The 18,514-nt window shown below is 41.4% G+C and overlaps 1 protein-coding gene across 3 annotated transcripts in view; it reads right to left on the reverse strand.

Annotated features, from left to right (window-relative positions):
* The window catches only part of gas7b (growth arrest-specific 7b), a 76,739-nt gene that overhangs the window by 13,983 nt on the left and 44,242 nt on the right, over positions 1–18,514 (reverse strand). For all 3 annotated transcript variants that reach the window (XM_036142319.1, XM_036142320.1, XM_036142321.1), the window contains exons 6-8: positions 14,230–14,319; positions 8,571–8,686; positions 8,308–8,382 (exon numbers count right to left, since the gene is read on the reverse strand). In XM_036142319.1, the coding sequence (XP_035998212.1) occupies positions 8,308–8,382; positions 8,571–8,686; positions 14,230–14,319 (281 nt within the window). The remainder of the gene's footprint in view (positions 1–8,307; positions 8,383–8,570; positions 8,687–14,229; positions 14,320–18,514) is intronic.

An 18,514-nucleotide genomic window follows, 5' to 3' on the forward strand; every position in this document is an offset into this window, starting at 1 on the left:
CCTTTCTTGAGTGAAAGTATATAAAAAATACTGTGAATACTGTGAAAGCATAATCGTAATCATTTATGCACTGAGAAACTAGCCTATTACTGGAATGCAAATTTTTTCAGCTTGATTGGCTACTACCGGTCGCAAGCTCACATATCTGATCTTTTTCCAACCCTCTTCCGTGCGGATGCTGTTACTAAGTAAAGACTCACAGTGAGCTATTTTCAGCATGAGTGAGGTGTCTAAAAATTAAGCTGAAGAAACCCCAGGATGTAAGACGCTTTTTAACAGCAAACTGTATTGTCTATGACGTGTCAGCAAAAGTATCTGATTCATTCAGGTTGTGAGAAAACGTGTAAATACTTTTCCAAGACACATTGAAAATAAGTGAAAAGGCAAGCTTGCGAGAAAGAAATCGTGTCAAGCTTTTACATAAATTATAGGCTGTTTGGCTCTAAATTTTTGTGTAAAATTATATAATTGTGTTGCACTTCAATTGCATGTACATCCCGTGACTAGACCTAGTCCGGCCCTAAGGAATAATCGTGAAATAGTTGAAATAAAAATTATGGGAAAGTCTACCCAAACCCCCAGTCAGTCATGGCAGATGACCATTCATACTGAATCTGGTTCTTCTGGAGGTTTTCCTCCCTGTTACTGTAAAGGGGAGTTTTCCTCTCCACTGTCGCTTCATGCATGCTCAGTATGAGGGATTGCTGCAAAGCCATAGTCAATGCAGACGACTGACGCTTTCAGGAGGAGTGAATGCTGCTTGTCAAGACTCAGTCTGCTGGGTTTCCTTAGATAGAAAACATACCGATCTGTCTGTATGATTTGATTGAACTGACTTTGTAAAGTGCCTTGAGATGATGTGTTGTAAATTAGCCCTATATAAATAAAATTCAATTGAATTGAATGTTTAAAAATCCAATTTTTGGTGTCTTTTGATTCCCACCTTTAAAAACGTATTGCCACTTCAATTATTATTCAGACTGGGTAAAATGTCGTATTGACAGGCATTCCTTTCCAACAACCTACTGGGTTTCAGGGATAATATGATCTCCTGCCTTAGACTCCTTTTATTCAACAGATCTGATACCGAGTAGAATCTGCAGTTTAAGAAAAAAAAAAGTCACATGCCTGACAGCCACATCTCTACCAAACAAATGGTAAATTCAGGAATAAACAGACGGCCGGTTCGGGTCGGATGGTAGGAACCGAGCAACAAAACACTGATTGTCCTTTCTAACAACAGAGCCAGCCTGAGGCAATGCATAATGAAAGTACTGTGCTGCACTTTTGTGGGTGTGGGCAGACCGAGCTGGCTGGCATAATCTGGATTCTGTTAAGGACAGTTCCAACCCACTCTTCCTCACCATGTTAACATGAAGTGGTTCTACATACATGCATGTTCACTAAGCCCTGCAGAGGAGGGTAAGCCTTATTAAACCATCCCTAAATTAACTCCTCACTTCCAGTTTCCCTCCTTCCTTCGAAAACCATGCTGAGAATGTAAAATTAAGTCTATAGATTATGGCCGGTATGAACCGAGCCTCCAAAACATCAAAGACTATCCAAAATTGTTTTACAAGAGCTGAAGAGACCCTGCAAAAAGACCTGAAAACAGCAGGAGGAAGAATGAGTTCTATGAGCTGAATGTTGCTCAAAGTTATTTTGGTTTGTTCATTTGTAATAATCTGTCCTAATTCATAAGAATAATCCGTCCGAAATGGAAATCAGACGTTACAATTGACAGGAATACTGTGCAATAGAAATGGTTCTCTTGATGCAGACCTTCTCCTGGGTTATTTCCTGTATTTCCTCCTGCATCACTTCCTGTTAAAGTTCTCTTCTCCCGAATGGATACTCACCTTTGATTGCTCCACCAATCATGAAATAGACCTCCTTATTTAAACTGCCACTTCTTTGCAGATGTATACATGATGTATTGCCTTGTATACATGGTGTGTCTGCCTTTTTGTTATGGCCTTTGAGCCAGGTCTACTAGAGTGAGCGGTTCCAAGAGACACGGATGAGCAGAGGGAGTTTTAAGCCTTGCTCGCTGCTCCGGTGGTCGGGACCCTAAAGCCGGGCGTACACTGTACGAGTTTTTCAGTCGTGGTACTTATATACATCTCAAACTGTGCGACGGAACCGCGGGGTTTAAAAAGTTCACCGCTCACGATCTGTGCAGCGCGACGCTCGGACGAGACCGGACTGCTCACACTGTACGTCATGTCCCCTCTGGGACCGCTCGCTGTGGTGGCAGAGGCAGGCGAGCGACGGTAGGTGACAGGGACCCAGATCAGGGGTTCGAGCCCAGCTCTGGCGAGGCCCGCAGGAGGCACCGGGTGTCGGGGGAACGGAGGGGAGAGAGAGGAGAGATGAGACGCATCGGCGGCCGCGCGGCACGGCAGGTCGCCTGGCCCGCACCCCCCCCCCCCCCCCCCCCCAGTAAGCGGAGGAGTGTCAAAACAGGCGGCCAGCGCGTTGCGCGGACCGGACAGCTCGCCCTCCCCAAAACCGGCCGGAGGTTGCTTCAGGGACGCCCGCTTCCCTCCCTCCGCTGGCGGGGACGGAGAGGAGGGGAGGGCGCCCCCTCGTAGCTCTGCTTGAACAGCAGGATGCGCTCACGAAAACCTCACGACAGCCGACTGAATTTCAAATATGTTTGATTTTCACGATCGTCCGATTCCTGATCGGGAGGTAGTCGTGAGAAGCCAGTCCCCCCTCCTCCCCCCCTCTACGATCAAGCTGAAATTCGGCCCGATTCAAAAAATGCTCGCACGACTGAAGAATCGGCCCGAAAAGGGGAAAAACTCGTACAGTGTACGCCCGGCTTAAGACGGCAGCAGTTAAATGGTTTGAAGACAAATATTACAGAACTAAATAAGTTCACATAAAAAAAATTCTAAAATTGCACAGCAATATTAAAGTAGAACCCTTAGGCCTAGTTTATATAACCTGACTCTCACCAGATGGATGTAGTTCCGCCGAGCTCCACACTTCCATCTGGACTTGCTGCCATTGGGAGCGATTTCAATACCACATAAAATGGAGCCAATCAGGATCACTGGGAGGAATTTTCGTAGATGTGACGCATCGGAGAAGCGACTCTTTTGATTCAGACAACAATGGCGGCCCGACAATGGAAGCGAGGGGTGATATTTGTGCTGCTATTTTATCAGTGTTATCTAATCTACAGAATACCAATTCTTTAAAAGAACACCAGAGAACAGCTGTAAAGGCTTTTGTTGGTGGAAACAATGTTTTTGTCCATCTCCCGGGTTTGGCAAGAGCTTGTGGCACGTCAGTAAAGATGACGAAGTGGTTTATCCAGTCATATGAAAGGATTTTTGACAGGGCTCCTCCTTCTGAAATACATCTCCAATGGAGCAATCCCAGAGGGATGTGTGGAGCCGTGTAGAACTTGGCGGAACTACATCCATCTGGGGAGAGTCAGGTTGATTTTGGGGTGAGTAACAGTTTAAGCGTAAACACAAAGAATGGGCTAAGCAGAGGGGTACAAAGTGGTTTGTTTATAAGTATGTAATGGAAGCAGGAGGGGATAATATAGCAACTAGTGCGTACAAAATGGGAATTCACCAAAAGGTGAAGTGACCCAGAGGTGCTGGTAGCAACGGCAGCTACCATCAGTAAAAACATGTGGCCTTTTATGCATGGTGTATTGATACTAAAGCAGCCTGATAACAGGAATGCCTGTAAAAGTGATACATTTGCATAATGTGGCTATGACGATATTGATCACCACTAACCCATATTTTTGTACCCTCTTCCTTCAATGCAATGTTCCCACCATTCTTTGCAAGCTTTAGCATCTTTGTTACTACAAATACACATCCAGTACAGGCATCGAGGAAAAAAAATATTCCTGCCAAGCAGAATAGCACTTGACATATAATGTCCTCCCAACAATTGCATTGTAGCACACATGTATTGCATGGACGACTGGGATTCAATGTAGCTTGTCCCCATCATTTTAGGAATAAATATTGCTTATGTATGTTTTTGAATTCTTAATTAAACAAAGTGTCTGGTGGAAGAATTTGAATTTCCCCCACTGCCCTAGAACCTAAAGCGTAAAACTCCAAAAGGACATTGATAAGTTGTTAAACTACAAGGGGCTTGGTTTTCGTTTATGCATCTGTGAACTGGAAGAGAACTTGAGTGCTTTTGTGCGTCTGCTACCCCGCCCCCTAAAGCCCCCCGCTGTTGAAAAAGCTGGGAACGTGGTGCTGAGAGGGAAGCTGCAGTACTCTGGCTGCCGTTTTAACAGTGAATCATGTTGCAGGAGATTTAGTCAGACCTCAGGAAAATGTGTCAATGTGTGGAGAAAGTATCCTTTAAATATTACACCACAGAAAGCTGTTCTTACATTGTCATGTGTTGGGCCAAATTGGATATTTCCACTTTGATTGTGTGCTGATTGTCAGTCTCCGAATTTACCACAAAAAAGTTATGACACTGGATTTTAATATTAATGTAAATGTTAATAATATTAGCAATATTATTAATACTATACTGGCTTTTAAATTTAAGAGACATAAAATGTAAGAGACATGCTCTTAAAAGTGTGTTAGTAAAATATGCTAATGCACAAACATGTAGTGTGGTTCAGCTGTAGTAAAAAGGTGTGATTTCACGGACTGTTGTTGTCACGTTGCTATGCAAGGTCACCATTTCCTTCTGGAATTTCTTAATAAGAAGAGCTAAAAAAAAAAAAACAGCGTCATGGTCAGGGTCCACGGCGTCTCATCTTCTATGAGTTGTGTCTCAGTCAGGTTCCTGTTACTTTTTCCAATTTTCCTGCCCCTCTAGTGGAGCAGACAAAGAGCTGTTCTCAGCATGAAGCCCCTCTGCTGTCAGGCAGCAGTGAGGAAGAGCGGCTGAAAACTTTCTTATACACTCTGCAGGATCTTCCCAGAGCCCCATCGCCACCGCATCGTGCCTCCTTCCACCTCCCAACACATTCCCACCCCCCCCCCCCATATGTGGCTTTTTGCCCTTTACTCCTCTGCTCTGCTGTAAAATCCATCACAGAATGCAGGGCTGAGCAGATCAAACCTGCTGATGGTTTGCAGGGAAGCCGTACTGCTCCAGAATCACTCTCAGAAGAGGTGAATGATCACTACATCACTTAAATGTTTTTTTTTCATTTACTGCAGCGGTGTGAATAAATGTTTTCTCCCATGCAGATTTCTTCTGTTTCTGCTGTTTTGTCGTATGAAATCATGATTCCATTTATTAGGTCAAAAATATCTATCCAAACCAGTATGTATCTGAAAATATATTTGCCCCCGTAGGAAAATCACGAGTTAGCTGAGATTTTTCACATCTCTTATTTCACTTTTACCAGCCATATCAAGGCCCGTCTGATCCATAAAACCATGACATCGCCTGAATAAAACCGATCTGATAACATGAAGTAGGCTAAAGGACCTCAAAAAGCAACACATCCCACATCAACAGGTGAGCAATAAAAGGTTACAACGCTATTTCCTACACTTTGGGACTACAGTGAATCCTAGAACCTTTACTAGAGTGAAAGACCAACCAAAATGACATTGATAGTGTATTGATGAGTCATCTAGGAGAGCACAAAGAAACCCAGAACAACATCTAAACCACTGCAGGCCTTATACGCAGTGTCCGAAATTAACTTTGTTATTCACCGGCCAAGTTGGCCGGTAGATGTAAAAATCAACCGGCCAGGCATATTTTTTACCGGCCAAAATATAAATTTCGACCAGACCTCAACTTTTATAAAAATTAAGAGTGAAATTATGTTAATTATGGGGGGCGTGGTTGGGGGCGTGGCTGACTGGAACCTGGAAGAGAAATCTTCCAGAAAAAAAAGAAAATATTGTAGTTGATTATAAAAGACACAATATGAATTATCAGATTCACATCCAGGCGATAAAAAACTCTACAGATTATCATTATTCTATCCATGTTGGCCTTATTTGTGAATGAGGCAGAGTTTCATCAAGCCTGTACGGTCAGTGGGGGTTCTAGACCAAATGTAGCAGGGGGGTCGGGGGGGGGGGGGGGGGCAGTGTTTTTTCACAGGGGCACAGAACAAAAGATTGGGGGGGGGGAACTTACTAGGTCAACATTTTATCGTTTAAAATATTAAGTAAGCCAAAGAGCCAATTGTGGCTCTGGAACTGCAGGTTGCAGACCCCTGATCTTTTCTCAATACAGCGGGAGCTTAACGTGAAACAGCTTGATTTTTATTATTGTTATTTTTTTTATATTTATTTTTTAATTATTTTGTTATTTTATTATTGGGTAAAAACATAAACGAAAAAAATGCAACTGATCCAAATGACCAGTCAGTCACGTTATCTTTGTCAGCATTTATCATCCTAAGAAATTTAACATCATGTTTTTAGTAAGGGGCCATAACAGGGGCCAGGAACAGTTCTACAGGGGCACAGGCCCCTGTTGGTCCCTGTCCAGAACCGCCCCTGTGTACGGTTAAAAAATTTCCCCTCAGCTGCAACACTTAAAGCACTCAGGGTTCACGCTGCGTCTTTACGCTGATCTCGCTGCTGGATTTTACCCTTGTGCGCTGCGCCCCCGATGTTACAGGTTACATGTAACGTAATTTTGCGCACCTGAATTCAAGCGCAACGCACCACGCCCACCGAAGCACCGCTGGTTCTGTGTCGTTAAAAACAAAAGAGCATGAAAAACAGTTACCGACTCTCCTACTGACTTTAATTGGGACATTTTGGTACGAGTGGAAGGACATTAAACGTAGCGATTCACGTTTTGAAGGCTGGCCGCTGATAAAAGCACCTTGCTCCGAGAGGGGGCGGGGGAGGCGCAGTAAGAGCGGTGAAGCACAGAGCCGCAGCGCAGGTAGTTAAAAAAAATCAGAATAAATAAGAACGAAACTTATAAACAGACTAATTGGCGTTTTAGACTGTATCTGGTTAGCAGATCTGTTTTCTGATCCAGCGTGCAGCCATGACTGGTTCTGAATGTGAAAGAAGCTGAACCAGCACCGCAGAAGGCGGGTCTAGACTGAGCTCTGGATGGACAGAGCTGTGAACGGATCGTATGGGTTTTATTTTTATGTTACTTTTATTTTATTTGGTACAAACATTTACTCGCCATGTGGCATCCAGCCCTCTGAAATTCACTCGCCAAACGGGAAATTTACTCGCATTTGGCGACTGGCGAGTGTTAATTTCGGACCCTGCTTATACGCCTTAGTTCAGGTAGAAATTCATCATTCAACAGTAAGAGAGAGAGTCTGGGCAAAAATGGCCTCAATTGGAGGCCAAACTACTGGTGAAAAATGGGGGAAAGTTGGGAGACTGCATGTTCTGTTAGATCTCCAACTGTCAAACATGACGGTGGTAGAGTGGCGTTCTTGTGTTGCTTCAAGACCTGAAAGTCTTGCCGTTGTTGAACCGTGAATTTGGCTCTCTAGCAGAAAATCTTTTCTCTCTCTTTTGCTTAAAAAGAGAGTGGCGCTCCTTTAGCTTCCAAGCATTGAGTGCCTGAGATTTATGCAACCAAAAACGAATTCCAAAGAGCCAAAGGTATCTTTTATGCAAGTATGAGAAAAACGGTGCAGCCTTCTTTCAGGATGCTCACTGGAAATGCGTGACAACAAGTGGCAGACATAAAGTATATACGGGTTTCGTTAAGTCTCCTCTTTAGAATATCAGCAAAATAGTCGCTTATGGTTGTTCTTTTTTTGTAAACAAACAAACAAGAGGGGCTGCATACACTGCTGATTTAAAAAGAAAAATACTAAACTTTATCTTCTGATTTATAAACAGTTCAGTTAAATATTCTGACCTCCCTTAGACAAAACGTTCGTTTTTTAATGCTGGATGATACGGAAACATACATACATACATACATACATACATACATACATACATACATACATACATACATACATACATATATAAATAAATAAATATATATATATATATATATATATATATATATATATATATATAGATAGATAGATAGATAGATAGATAGATAGATAGATAGATAGATAGATAGATAGATAGATAGATAGATAGATAGAGAGAGAGAGAGAGTATAGAATTCAGTCTTTGCATACTTAAAGTGAGTACTACAAACTAAGCAGACAGGGGCACTGTTTCTTCAATACTGGTGAGTGTTAAGAAAAGAACACAAAAGAACAACAACAAAAAAACATTCACATTCAAGCAGCCATGTGTGTGACAGGCTCCTCTGAGACAGACAGGTGGGTGTGGAGATTTTTTTTTTGGAGTGGGGGGGGGGGACTTCACTGTCACTCACCCCTCTTCCTGGCTTGCTAGAGGGATCTGCGAGAGCTTCGAGAGATTCTTGGCGTACTCTTCTTCTATCTTTATCCTGAGAGGGATGTAGAGAATTTGATTACAACACAGCATTTATGCAACGTGGTTTCCATCTGCGTTTCCTCTGTTGTGCAACGAAGTGCTGTGCATATATGAGCAGAAGATAGCTGGGTTTGATGACAGCTGCATGGTTCACATGGTAACGTGTTAAAACACAGCGCAGAGTAACGAGCGAGCACGTACCTTTCTCGTACGAACTCGGCCATCTCTTTCTGCATCTGTTTACCCTTCAGCTGTTTCTGCAACAGAACCTCAAACCCAGTGATGCAACCGTTGCCCTGGGGATCCTTCCTGTCGGCCTGCAAGGCAAACACAGCGGGTGAGCAAGAAATGCATTGATGAAACAGACCGATAGGAGGACAGCGACATTACAATGCAGTGCTTTGCAAAAGTAGTCCAACGTCTTCTTCACACATTGTCAAGTTACAACCACAGACCTCACTGTATCTTTATGAGATTTGATGTGATAGTCCAACACAAGGTAGTGAATAAATGTTAGGTACCTAGCTATGTATTTTTATTTTTTCCCCCAAAAAGAACTTGTCAAGACCATTTTATTCACTTCTTATAAGAAAGATCTTTCACTGCAGTTACACCAGCGGTCCCATTGGGGTATGTCTCTACCAGTTTTAGACCTCTACACTAACATTTTTGCCCATTTCTCCTTTGCAAAATACTTCAAGTTCAGTCACACTGGATGGAGAAAGCATCAATTTTCCCACATTCCCACACATCCTTAGTTGGATGTAGGACTGAACTTTGACTAGGCCATTCTAACACAGGAACGCAGGCTTGACCATTTGATGTAGCTTTGTTTGCCTGTTTTGGGTCGTTGTTGTTCTGCAACATCAACCTCTATTCCATTGTCGAGTTTTTCGCCAACCCACCTTTCGAGAGAAATGCCTCCCCGCAGCGTAATGCTGCCACTACCATGTGTGACAGGGAGAACATGTGATTTTTGTAAGTTTTCCATCACACTTTCTTTGTTGGCCAAAAGGCTCAGTTTTTTTCTCATCTGACCAGAGAACTATCTTCCACATGTGTGCTGTGTCCCCAACTTGGCTTGTAGCAAACTTCTTACTAATTTTCATATGGCTTAATTTCAACGGGGGCTTTCATCTTGGAACCTCTTCATACAGGTAGTAAATGCTTGACATGTTGACATATTCTCCCACCTGAGCTGTGGATATCTGGAGCTCCTCCAGAGGTACACTAAACCTTTTTGCTGGTTCTCTGATCAATGCTCTCTTTCCCTAGCCTGCTAGTGTAGGTGGATGGCAATGTCTTGGTATTTCGCAGTTCCAAGCGATACTGGTTGTTCCCAGTCAGCTGGATCGAAAGTTTTGATCAAAATGTTCAGGCTGTGAAAGGGAAAACATCCAGGTAAACCGAGGTAGACATGAAAGTGTCAGAACAGACAACTTAAAACCATATTGTATGGAAACAAAATGCAGAAAAAAGGGTGAATATCCATGATAAAACTGCAGGAAATTATCTAAAGGAAACAGGATTTACAGAAAAAGGTCAACTTGAACTAGCATTAGCGCCTAAAGAGAAGGAAACAAGGTATCAGTGGGCTAAAGACAAGCAGTCATGGACAGTTGATGATTGGATCAAAGGTGGTTTTGTTGATGAACTCCTGAGTCTCCATAGGCCAAAAGATGATGCTTGAATGTACGTTTGGTTCTGTCATAATGAAATGTATAAAGGTAACTTCTTGAAAAAAAAAAGTTTAGTGATGCTATGGGGCTCCATGTCGGGTAGAGGAGGAGGCCAGATGGCAGTCATGACCTCGGCAGTGTGTAGAGATGAACATTTAAAACACGCCAATATTCCATTGATGGCCTGGTGATGAAGTTATTTTTTTGGATTATGTTGATGCGTCTTCTCACAGAACAAAAAGTAGTCAAGTGAACATTAATGTATGATGGAGACAACAAAAAAGACCTTGCATCTGCCTGCTACTGTACAGGAAGTCCACAGGCAAATCAATGTACCGCCACATGCAGAAGGAAATTCAATTCAATTCAATTTTATTTATATAGCGCCAAATCATGAAACATGTCATCTCAAGGCACTTTTCAAAGTCAAGTTCAATCATATTATACAGATTGGGTCAGATTATACAGATTGGTCAAAATGTCCTATATAAGGAAACCAGTTGATTGCATCAAAGTCCCGACAAGCAGCATTCACTCCTGGGGAAGCGTAGAGCCACAGGAAACAACATGGCTGGTACTCTGGGACTAGCTGCTTATCAGTTAAGGCTATGAAAGGCAACTTTAAACCACATTACAGAGCCAAGAGACCTTTTACTCATGGGACTAGAAGCCTGCTGGATATTTGGCTATTCCTCTCTTGGAATTAAGGAGTGAACTACAAGTAATCAAAAAAAAATTACTGTAAGATTAAAGGAGCATATCACAAGTTCCATAGTTTTTGCACAAGTATGCCCCCTCTGTCGACATGTTAAAATTCCTACCTTCTGAGGTAAGAAAGTTATAAATATTGAATTTAGCCCGTTTTCTCTCACTAATGCATCGATTACAGCGGAGACTCAACAAAGTAACCAAGTGAACGAGAGCACGCAGCGTGTCACACCCACGCATACGCCCAGAGAATTTGACCCGAATCACCCCCTCATAAACTGACTAATCCAGCCTACAGAGAAAACTGCAGAAAATGGAGAATGTTTGAGTGAATACATCAATGCATGTGAATTGTAACCAAGTTAAACGGGTCTTGATGACTCAGTCTGGGCACAACATCCGGTTTCTGTCAGTCATGGTCCGTCTCTTTGTCTTTCCCTACCGTCTCTCTTTTCCAACTCTGACTCTGACACTCCAAGAGATGTTTTTTTTTTTTTTACCTAATCTACATAAGCATTAGGAAAAAAACTTTGATTCTATAATTATTTGCAAAAAAAAATAAAAAATAGCCTTAGCGTTTCCTTACACAGATGGTTTTCTAAGACGTGCAATGAGAAAACCCCCCTCCGGACATGACTATAGTGGGTTAGTGTGCTACAGCAAAGAGTGCACCTGGTAGAGATTACACTGCAGGAGTGGGAGATGTCCAAACAGCGCAGCAGAGGCCCGCTACCTCGCAGCGTTCCAGCCCATTACTTGGTACCGTGTCATCCTACTGCGCTGTGGACTGTATCACAGAAAAGCCCGACGCCGATTCTCAGTCTGCAGAGTTGGAACATGGACTGTGAAAACACGTCGAAAGATGAAAAGGATCCAGTGTTATTTCTGTTCTCACTGGCTTACAAGGAAGTCTTCTTGGTGATTTACCCAGAGGAAGGGCTTTGTCAGCAGAGACGAGCTATAATTTCCCTTCATCACAGCTTGCTTCCCTCATAGAGTATCTTCAACTTCCAACTTAGCTCTATTGTTGCTCGCTTCTTAAAAAAAAAATATCTGTAGATATTGTGAGAAATAATCCAGAGAGGGAACAATTAAACGGCAAATCCACATGTTTGAGTGAAATGTGCATGCTTTTTTATTCACTTTGTAGCTCAGAACAGAAGGGATAAACATCATTCTTACAAAACCCGCCCCCGTGTGGTGTTTTGATGATGGCTGTTTAAACATGTCTGTTAAAAGTCTTGTAAAGTTAAGCCCAAAATGTTTTCTCTCCACCGCTGGCTAGTTTAGGTTTAAAGTAGTCTTTTAATTTTAATAACATCTGACTGGAAGTAATATTAACATTTTAGAGTCCCAGCTAGAATCTGGTGTAGAGAACAAGATTAAGCTGATGGCAAAGAGGCATTCAGCCTCATGTAATTTCCAAACTGACACAGACCGGACCAATCAGGGCGCGGGAGGCGGGACTTTACGATGTGTCACTCTCAGCGGAAGACACTTTTCTGTGTCTTGGAAAATTAAGAAAGTACATATGAGTATCATATATGTATCCTCAGATTTTTTGGACAAAAGTGGCAAAAATCATTCACTTGTTTGCCCGATAGCATGATGTTTCCCAGACTACAAACTGCAAAAACTGCAAAACAGAGCGCGTTGCTTGGAGTTTTTTGCGTCACATCCTTAGTTATCTGCTGACCCTGTTAGTCCCACCTTTGAAATCGGGCTCTGCCAGCTTCTAACCAGACTGATACGGCGTATATAGGCATATCAGTCTGGTTTGCCAGACTAATCTTCTTTAGAGGCATAATTTCTTCTCAGGTAAGAAAGTTGTAAATATTGAAGTTAGCCCGTGTTCTCTTGCTAATGCATTGATTATCAATAAATAATAGTAGCTAGGTGAACAAGAACGTGCAGCACGTCACACCCATGTGCACACCCAGAGTAAATAATCCAAATCACTCACTGGGCAATTGTAAGGGTATGTATGGGAAAGAAAAAATATATATATTTAAGCTTTAAACTTGCAATGCTCCCTTAAATCTATCTCCCCTCACAGCCTGGGTGAATTGCAGATTTCTCCAGATTTTGTAGAAAATGTTGCTCCTCTTAAATGGCCTCTTACATCTCTGAGAATCCCCTGACTTCACTTTTGAACACCTCGCTGATCCAGAAAAACATCAACTTCTTCCCTCAATCACTACTTCCACACCAAAGAGCGTTGTAGTCAACTCAACCTGGTAGCGCCTCAGGTAAGAAAACTGATAATCTGTGGATGTTCCAGCATGATACAGCACTGTGTCATCTGAAAAAATTATACACTGCAAAAAGAGAGCTAAAAGTAAGTAAAACGCTCTTTAAATGAGTGTATTTGTTTTCTATTTGAACGGGCAAGTTTAAATGATCTGCAAAAGATTTTTGCAGCTAAAAACAGAACAGCTCATTTCATCATCTTATTTCAAGTGCAGTATATTTAATTATCTTGTTTTAGGGGTCAAAATATTTAATTGGAAGATCATCTTATTTACCCGCTCAAATCAAGGACAAATACACTAATTTCAATTTTTTTTTACTTACTTTTAGTTCTGTTTTTGCAGTGTAAAATCGCTGAAAAGATCAAAACATTTGAGATTTTGGACTTCTGGTCAGGAGGTTTGGAAGGTTTTTGCCCCACTGAGAACCTGTGGTCAGTTCTTCAAAGACCAGTGACAAAAAAAAGCTGATATCCAGCATGTCAATATGATCTACAAAAGTTCTGAAGAAGAATCTCTCTGGCTACATTTAAAGTATATGTTAATAAAAGCTCTTGAAATATGGGAGTTCTTTGTTACAGCATGCTACACTAAACATCCTGTACATGTGTGATTTAAAATGAAAACCTCTTCATTTCTGTTGAGCATAAACTTACATCTATAAGTCTGTTTATGGCTCTGCATCTACACAGTGAGAGCGTGTGAGCAAAAGCTTCCTTCATAACATGAGAGTGGATCGTGAAAAGGTAACTCTTGCACACGTCATGGCATGTGTGAAAAAAACACCCAGCAGAAATAAAACCTGTAGTACTACAGTAGAGAGCGGTAAACCCTGATCATCCCCATGTTGGTCAGAATGCTATTAAAACTGAAATGTGGAAATGGATGGACACACTGCAAAAAGGGAACTAAAAGTAAAAGTAAAATATTCTTGAAATGAGTGTATTTTTCCATGATTTGAGCAGCTAAATAAGACTATTTGCCAATGGAATGAGTATTTGTACCCCTAAAATAAGATAATTAGATACAGAGCACTTGAAATAAGATGATGGAGATAAATTGTTCCTATTTTAAGTGCATAAATATTATTCAGTTGGCAAATAGTCTTATTTACCTGCTCAAATCAAGGAAAAAAATGCACTTATTCCAATAAATATTTACTTAATTTTAGTTCCCTTTTTGCAGTGCAGAATAGTAGCAAGTTAATCGCCCAGACTTACTCACCCAGAAGTAGTCACAGTAACTCCATTCGTCTGGTTTCAGCAGCTGCTGTTCGGCCATACAGACCGGAGACGGGAACGTCACACAGTTGATCTGTGGGATGAAGGAGGAGAGCGTTCAAGCAGACCATAGACCTGGGTTCTAGTATTATTTCTATTTAAAAAAAAATGCTTGGACCCAAAGCAGCTCAGATTTTTCCTTCCGCTAAATTTTTGTCCACATCACTTTAAAATCGTATAGCAATTAGTGGTTGCTGACCAGTGAAAGGTGCTATAAAGTTTACTTCTTAAACTTTACATCAAGATGCCTGGATGTGTCACTCTGTGAACAGCCAGAGTCTTAAAGATTGTGGCTTACCAGCTTGCTGTCAACTGTCGAGTCAATAATTTTCCCATGAATATAAGAGGCCAGGACCTGGCATTCTCTTGTGAAAATCATTTTAGTAAAATATTTGTTATTTAATGCTCGGTTTATCGGATACGTTTTTGCTTTTATGAGCTGCCAACCATTAATTGTGAACATAAATAGATGCTTGGAATATATCACTCAGTGTGAAATGAATCTAAATATTTCAGCTTCACTCTTTCAATGTAATTACTGAAAGAGAATACCTTTTGATAACATTCTGATTATTTGAGATGCCCTTGTAATTGTATCTTAATTCACCACTATGTCATCTCTGCAGAGGGGACACACCAAACCAAAGAGAACAATTCAAAGCCAACATTTCTCACTCATGTTTCCTTTATGATTAATCTTAGATAAAATTTTGTCAGTAGAATTTGGGGAGTTGTTGTTCTGACGCAACACTGAATTAACCAATCAGCAACCAGGATTCCCAGATACTGCCTTTAATTATCCTGCAGAAGTTAATTGTCAGCAGAGGTGCTGTAGAGTGTGTTGTCTCCTGTCTAGCATTCAGAGATTCCGTACACTATGGGGACTTAACGTGCTTTCTTTTTTATTGTCTTTTCTACAACATGGGGGAAAAGATAGGCAATATGACAAATTTAAAAGCTGCGTTTAGAAATAGCCCTGTAACCCTTTCCATACTGGAATACTTCTGTGACTTTGTTTTATATCTGTCCTTGAATTTCTTTAGTACGGGACATAATGTGTTGCTGATCGACGTCTTTTAGCCTACTTGTTGTCATGTAAGGTTCTGTTTGAGTGATGCCTTGATTCCACAAGTCAGTCAGTAACCATACAAGAGTGAGGATACTGATACTGAACCACATATTGTGGCTGACTTATGATTTAGCAAGGGGAGCAGTTGTATTTCCACATAGGGCTAGTGTTGCTTTTTGTCCTCAATGAATGAAATCATCATCTCAAAACTCCTCATTATGTTACCTTGGGGTATCGTTTAAAAAAAAGGGAAAAGACAATATCTTTAGGAGGGCAAGTACTTTTGTAGAGCACAGATGTGTGTGTACTAAACTACATTAAATTCCAAACTACAACCATCTTTGAAATATTTCGAAACTGAAAACGTTTGATGGCATTTACTTTAGATTTTACTTTACTTTGGATTATTTCTTCATCTGAACATTTCATAAATGTAAAAAATAGCATGAGCAAAGTGAAAATTGAATATTCTGTGGCAGCACCTTCCGTCAGCTGTCACTGCAAAAAAGTTATTTCCATGCTTCACAATGGCTTCTTCCTTTGCCGGCAGGTAGGTGAGCAAACACTTCAATGTGTCTCAGTTTTGATGGGTATCACCTCCCCACTGCAATTTTCAGATTCATCCAAACACGTTTGATAGCGTCAACATCCTCCATGGTCTCTCCCCTCCCCGTCATCAAAGACACTACGTCCACTGTGGACCACTTCCTGTTCCTAGGAAGCCCCCATTCTCAGGACCTGAGAGGATTCTCACACACAGACACCGTTTGAAAGAAGCCCCAGCAGAGCGTGCGCTTCCTGCCGCAACCACCAAACGCACCACCTTCCTCTGGAGCGGCTGATCGCCTTCTACACTGCCACTATTCAGCCAGCTTTGTGCATCGCTGTGTGGTTTGGCTCATCCCCAAAACAGGACAGATCCAAACTCCACCGAACAATTAGGTCTGCAGAGAGTCCAACACTTGCGTTGGTCCGGGTCAGGAAAAGGGCAGCTTGCATCTCTGCAGACCCCACACAGCCTGCACACAAATGGTTTAAACTTTTACCATCAGGTCAGAGCTACAGAGCACTCTGGCTTTTAAGTTAATTAGCGCTATCCTGTTGGATGACCCCTGGCCTGCAACTGAGGCTGCGATGCAATGATAGTCCTGGGATTTCTTTGTGCCCACCAGACTGAAGGTCCCCCGTGACTCCAAAAACAAAACCAAGCCCTCTGCATGTTTCCCTATAGATATGGTCGTCTTTCTTCAGAAATATAAATTTTTCCTCTAATAAACATAGAGCTAAAGTGACTGGCAATATGACCAAAAGGCTCTAGTTAGTAGTGAAAATGATATTCTTCTATAAACTTTGCAGCTTGTCAACTTAATGAAACTCCCGTCTGTCTTTTGTTGTGTTGTGTTTTTCGTCGGTTGTGAAGGCCTCGTAGGTGTTCTTACCCAGAGTCCATTATGACTCATAATGTGACTGATGGTGTGACCAATCACATCATGAGTCAAAAATCTGTCATCAGCGCTATACATCAGATCAGCATGTTACAGTTTTTCAATTATTTGTTTACTCTATCGTAGAATAAAGGCAATACGACTCAATGACCTGCAAGGGTGTCCACAAATTTCTTTTTCCTTTCTTTTTTTTTTGCCTTTTTAAAAAAATAAATAAATGAAGATACATCCTCATAATCTACAGCTTTATTCAGGGTCCTGCATTAACTTCCAAAAATAAAATCATCTTCTGTCTTGCTCATGCCCATTACCTCAGGAGGTAAACAGCCTGCAGGGAAGATGGACAACTTCTATTCTAAACACTTCAGCGGCAGCCCAATGCCACAGCAGAGAAAACTGGTTAACAGGGGTCTGCTGAGGACTTTTCCAGAAGAAATATTCAAACTACCATTGAAGGAAGAAGAATCAGAGGCTTCTATTGCAGGTATACTTTGGAATATAGGGCTTATAATTTCCCAGAGGAAAACACTTCCTCTTTAGTCTCAGTGGAAGACCAGGGTTTAAATGCTAGCAGGACTTTAAACTAACCCCTACTTCCTCTGCCAAATATCTCCAATAAATACTACGTTTGTTTGCCTTTATGCCCAAACACACAATCCCATAAACCTTGGAGAACCGAGTCACTGATGGGACTTTTTCCCAAAATGGTAACACAAGGGTTCTGTACCTTTCAAAATTATCCCCTCCTCTTATGTATTTATTAATTGTCATCTGCTTGTCAAGCTGGTCAAGCGGCCATGGAAGTGGGACCCAAACGGCAGTCGAAAAACAGAGCAAGAAGTGACATCTGTGGAAACTTCTTGTTTTTTTTTGTTTTTTTATAGCAGTGTAACTAAACGGAACCACCAACACCCAACAACGAACAACAAATGAAAAACAGCTTAAATACAAATGAACCTGATTGGGAAAAACTATTATTAAGGTTGCCTCAAATGAAAATGGAAAATGACAACACTATTTACACAAAAAGAACAAAACAATACATTTACAAACGAATACAAACTGACAATATCTTAAACACGTTCCAATATTTTAACTTGAAGACCTGCATCAAGAGAGAAAAAAAATCAGCTCTGGCCAGTGTCTTACAAGTTTATGAAAAGAAGAGGAAGGCCTCGGTAGAAAGAAATAGGACCAGAGTAGATTTGCGAGATTTTCTTTCACGCGATCCCCCTGAAGAGCAGAAAAGCAGGTAAGACGGTCTTGCGTATGCATAATTATTCAAAAAGGAACTTGTGGAAATTTCCGGGAAAATCGCTGACCCTAGATTTAACTAATCTATGAATCTTGTTTAAATAATCGCTTTTCTTAATGGACCCTAGTCACGTATTTTGACCACAGAATTGTAACGTCATAGCACGTTACTAGGTTCCTCTAAAGTGACACTTAGTCATAGCACATAGCCAAAACTGCCACTAGGTGGCGATAATTTACCAAATTGGTTCCAAAACCAATATGGTTTGCTTCATGGGAGCCATGCTAGTACATGCTAGTACTTACCAAGGTAACTTAAAAACAGTCTTAGCTCTTTTTTTGCCACCTGAGGTTATATTTCAAATGATTCCAGACTAGAAACTATGTCTGCAAGTTAGCTGCATTGGCAGAGCATGTGCTCACCCTAAACAGAACAGCCAGCATATCACAAAATTAGCAAA

This window comes from Fundulus heteroclitus, chromosome 10, assembly GCF_011125445.2.
Source record: "Fundulus heteroclitus isolate FHET01 chromosome 10, MU-UCD_Fhet_4.1, whole genome shotgun sequence".
NCBI lineage: Eukaryota > Metazoa > Chordata > Actinopteri > Cyprinodontiformes > Fundulidae > Fundulus > Fundulus heteroclitus.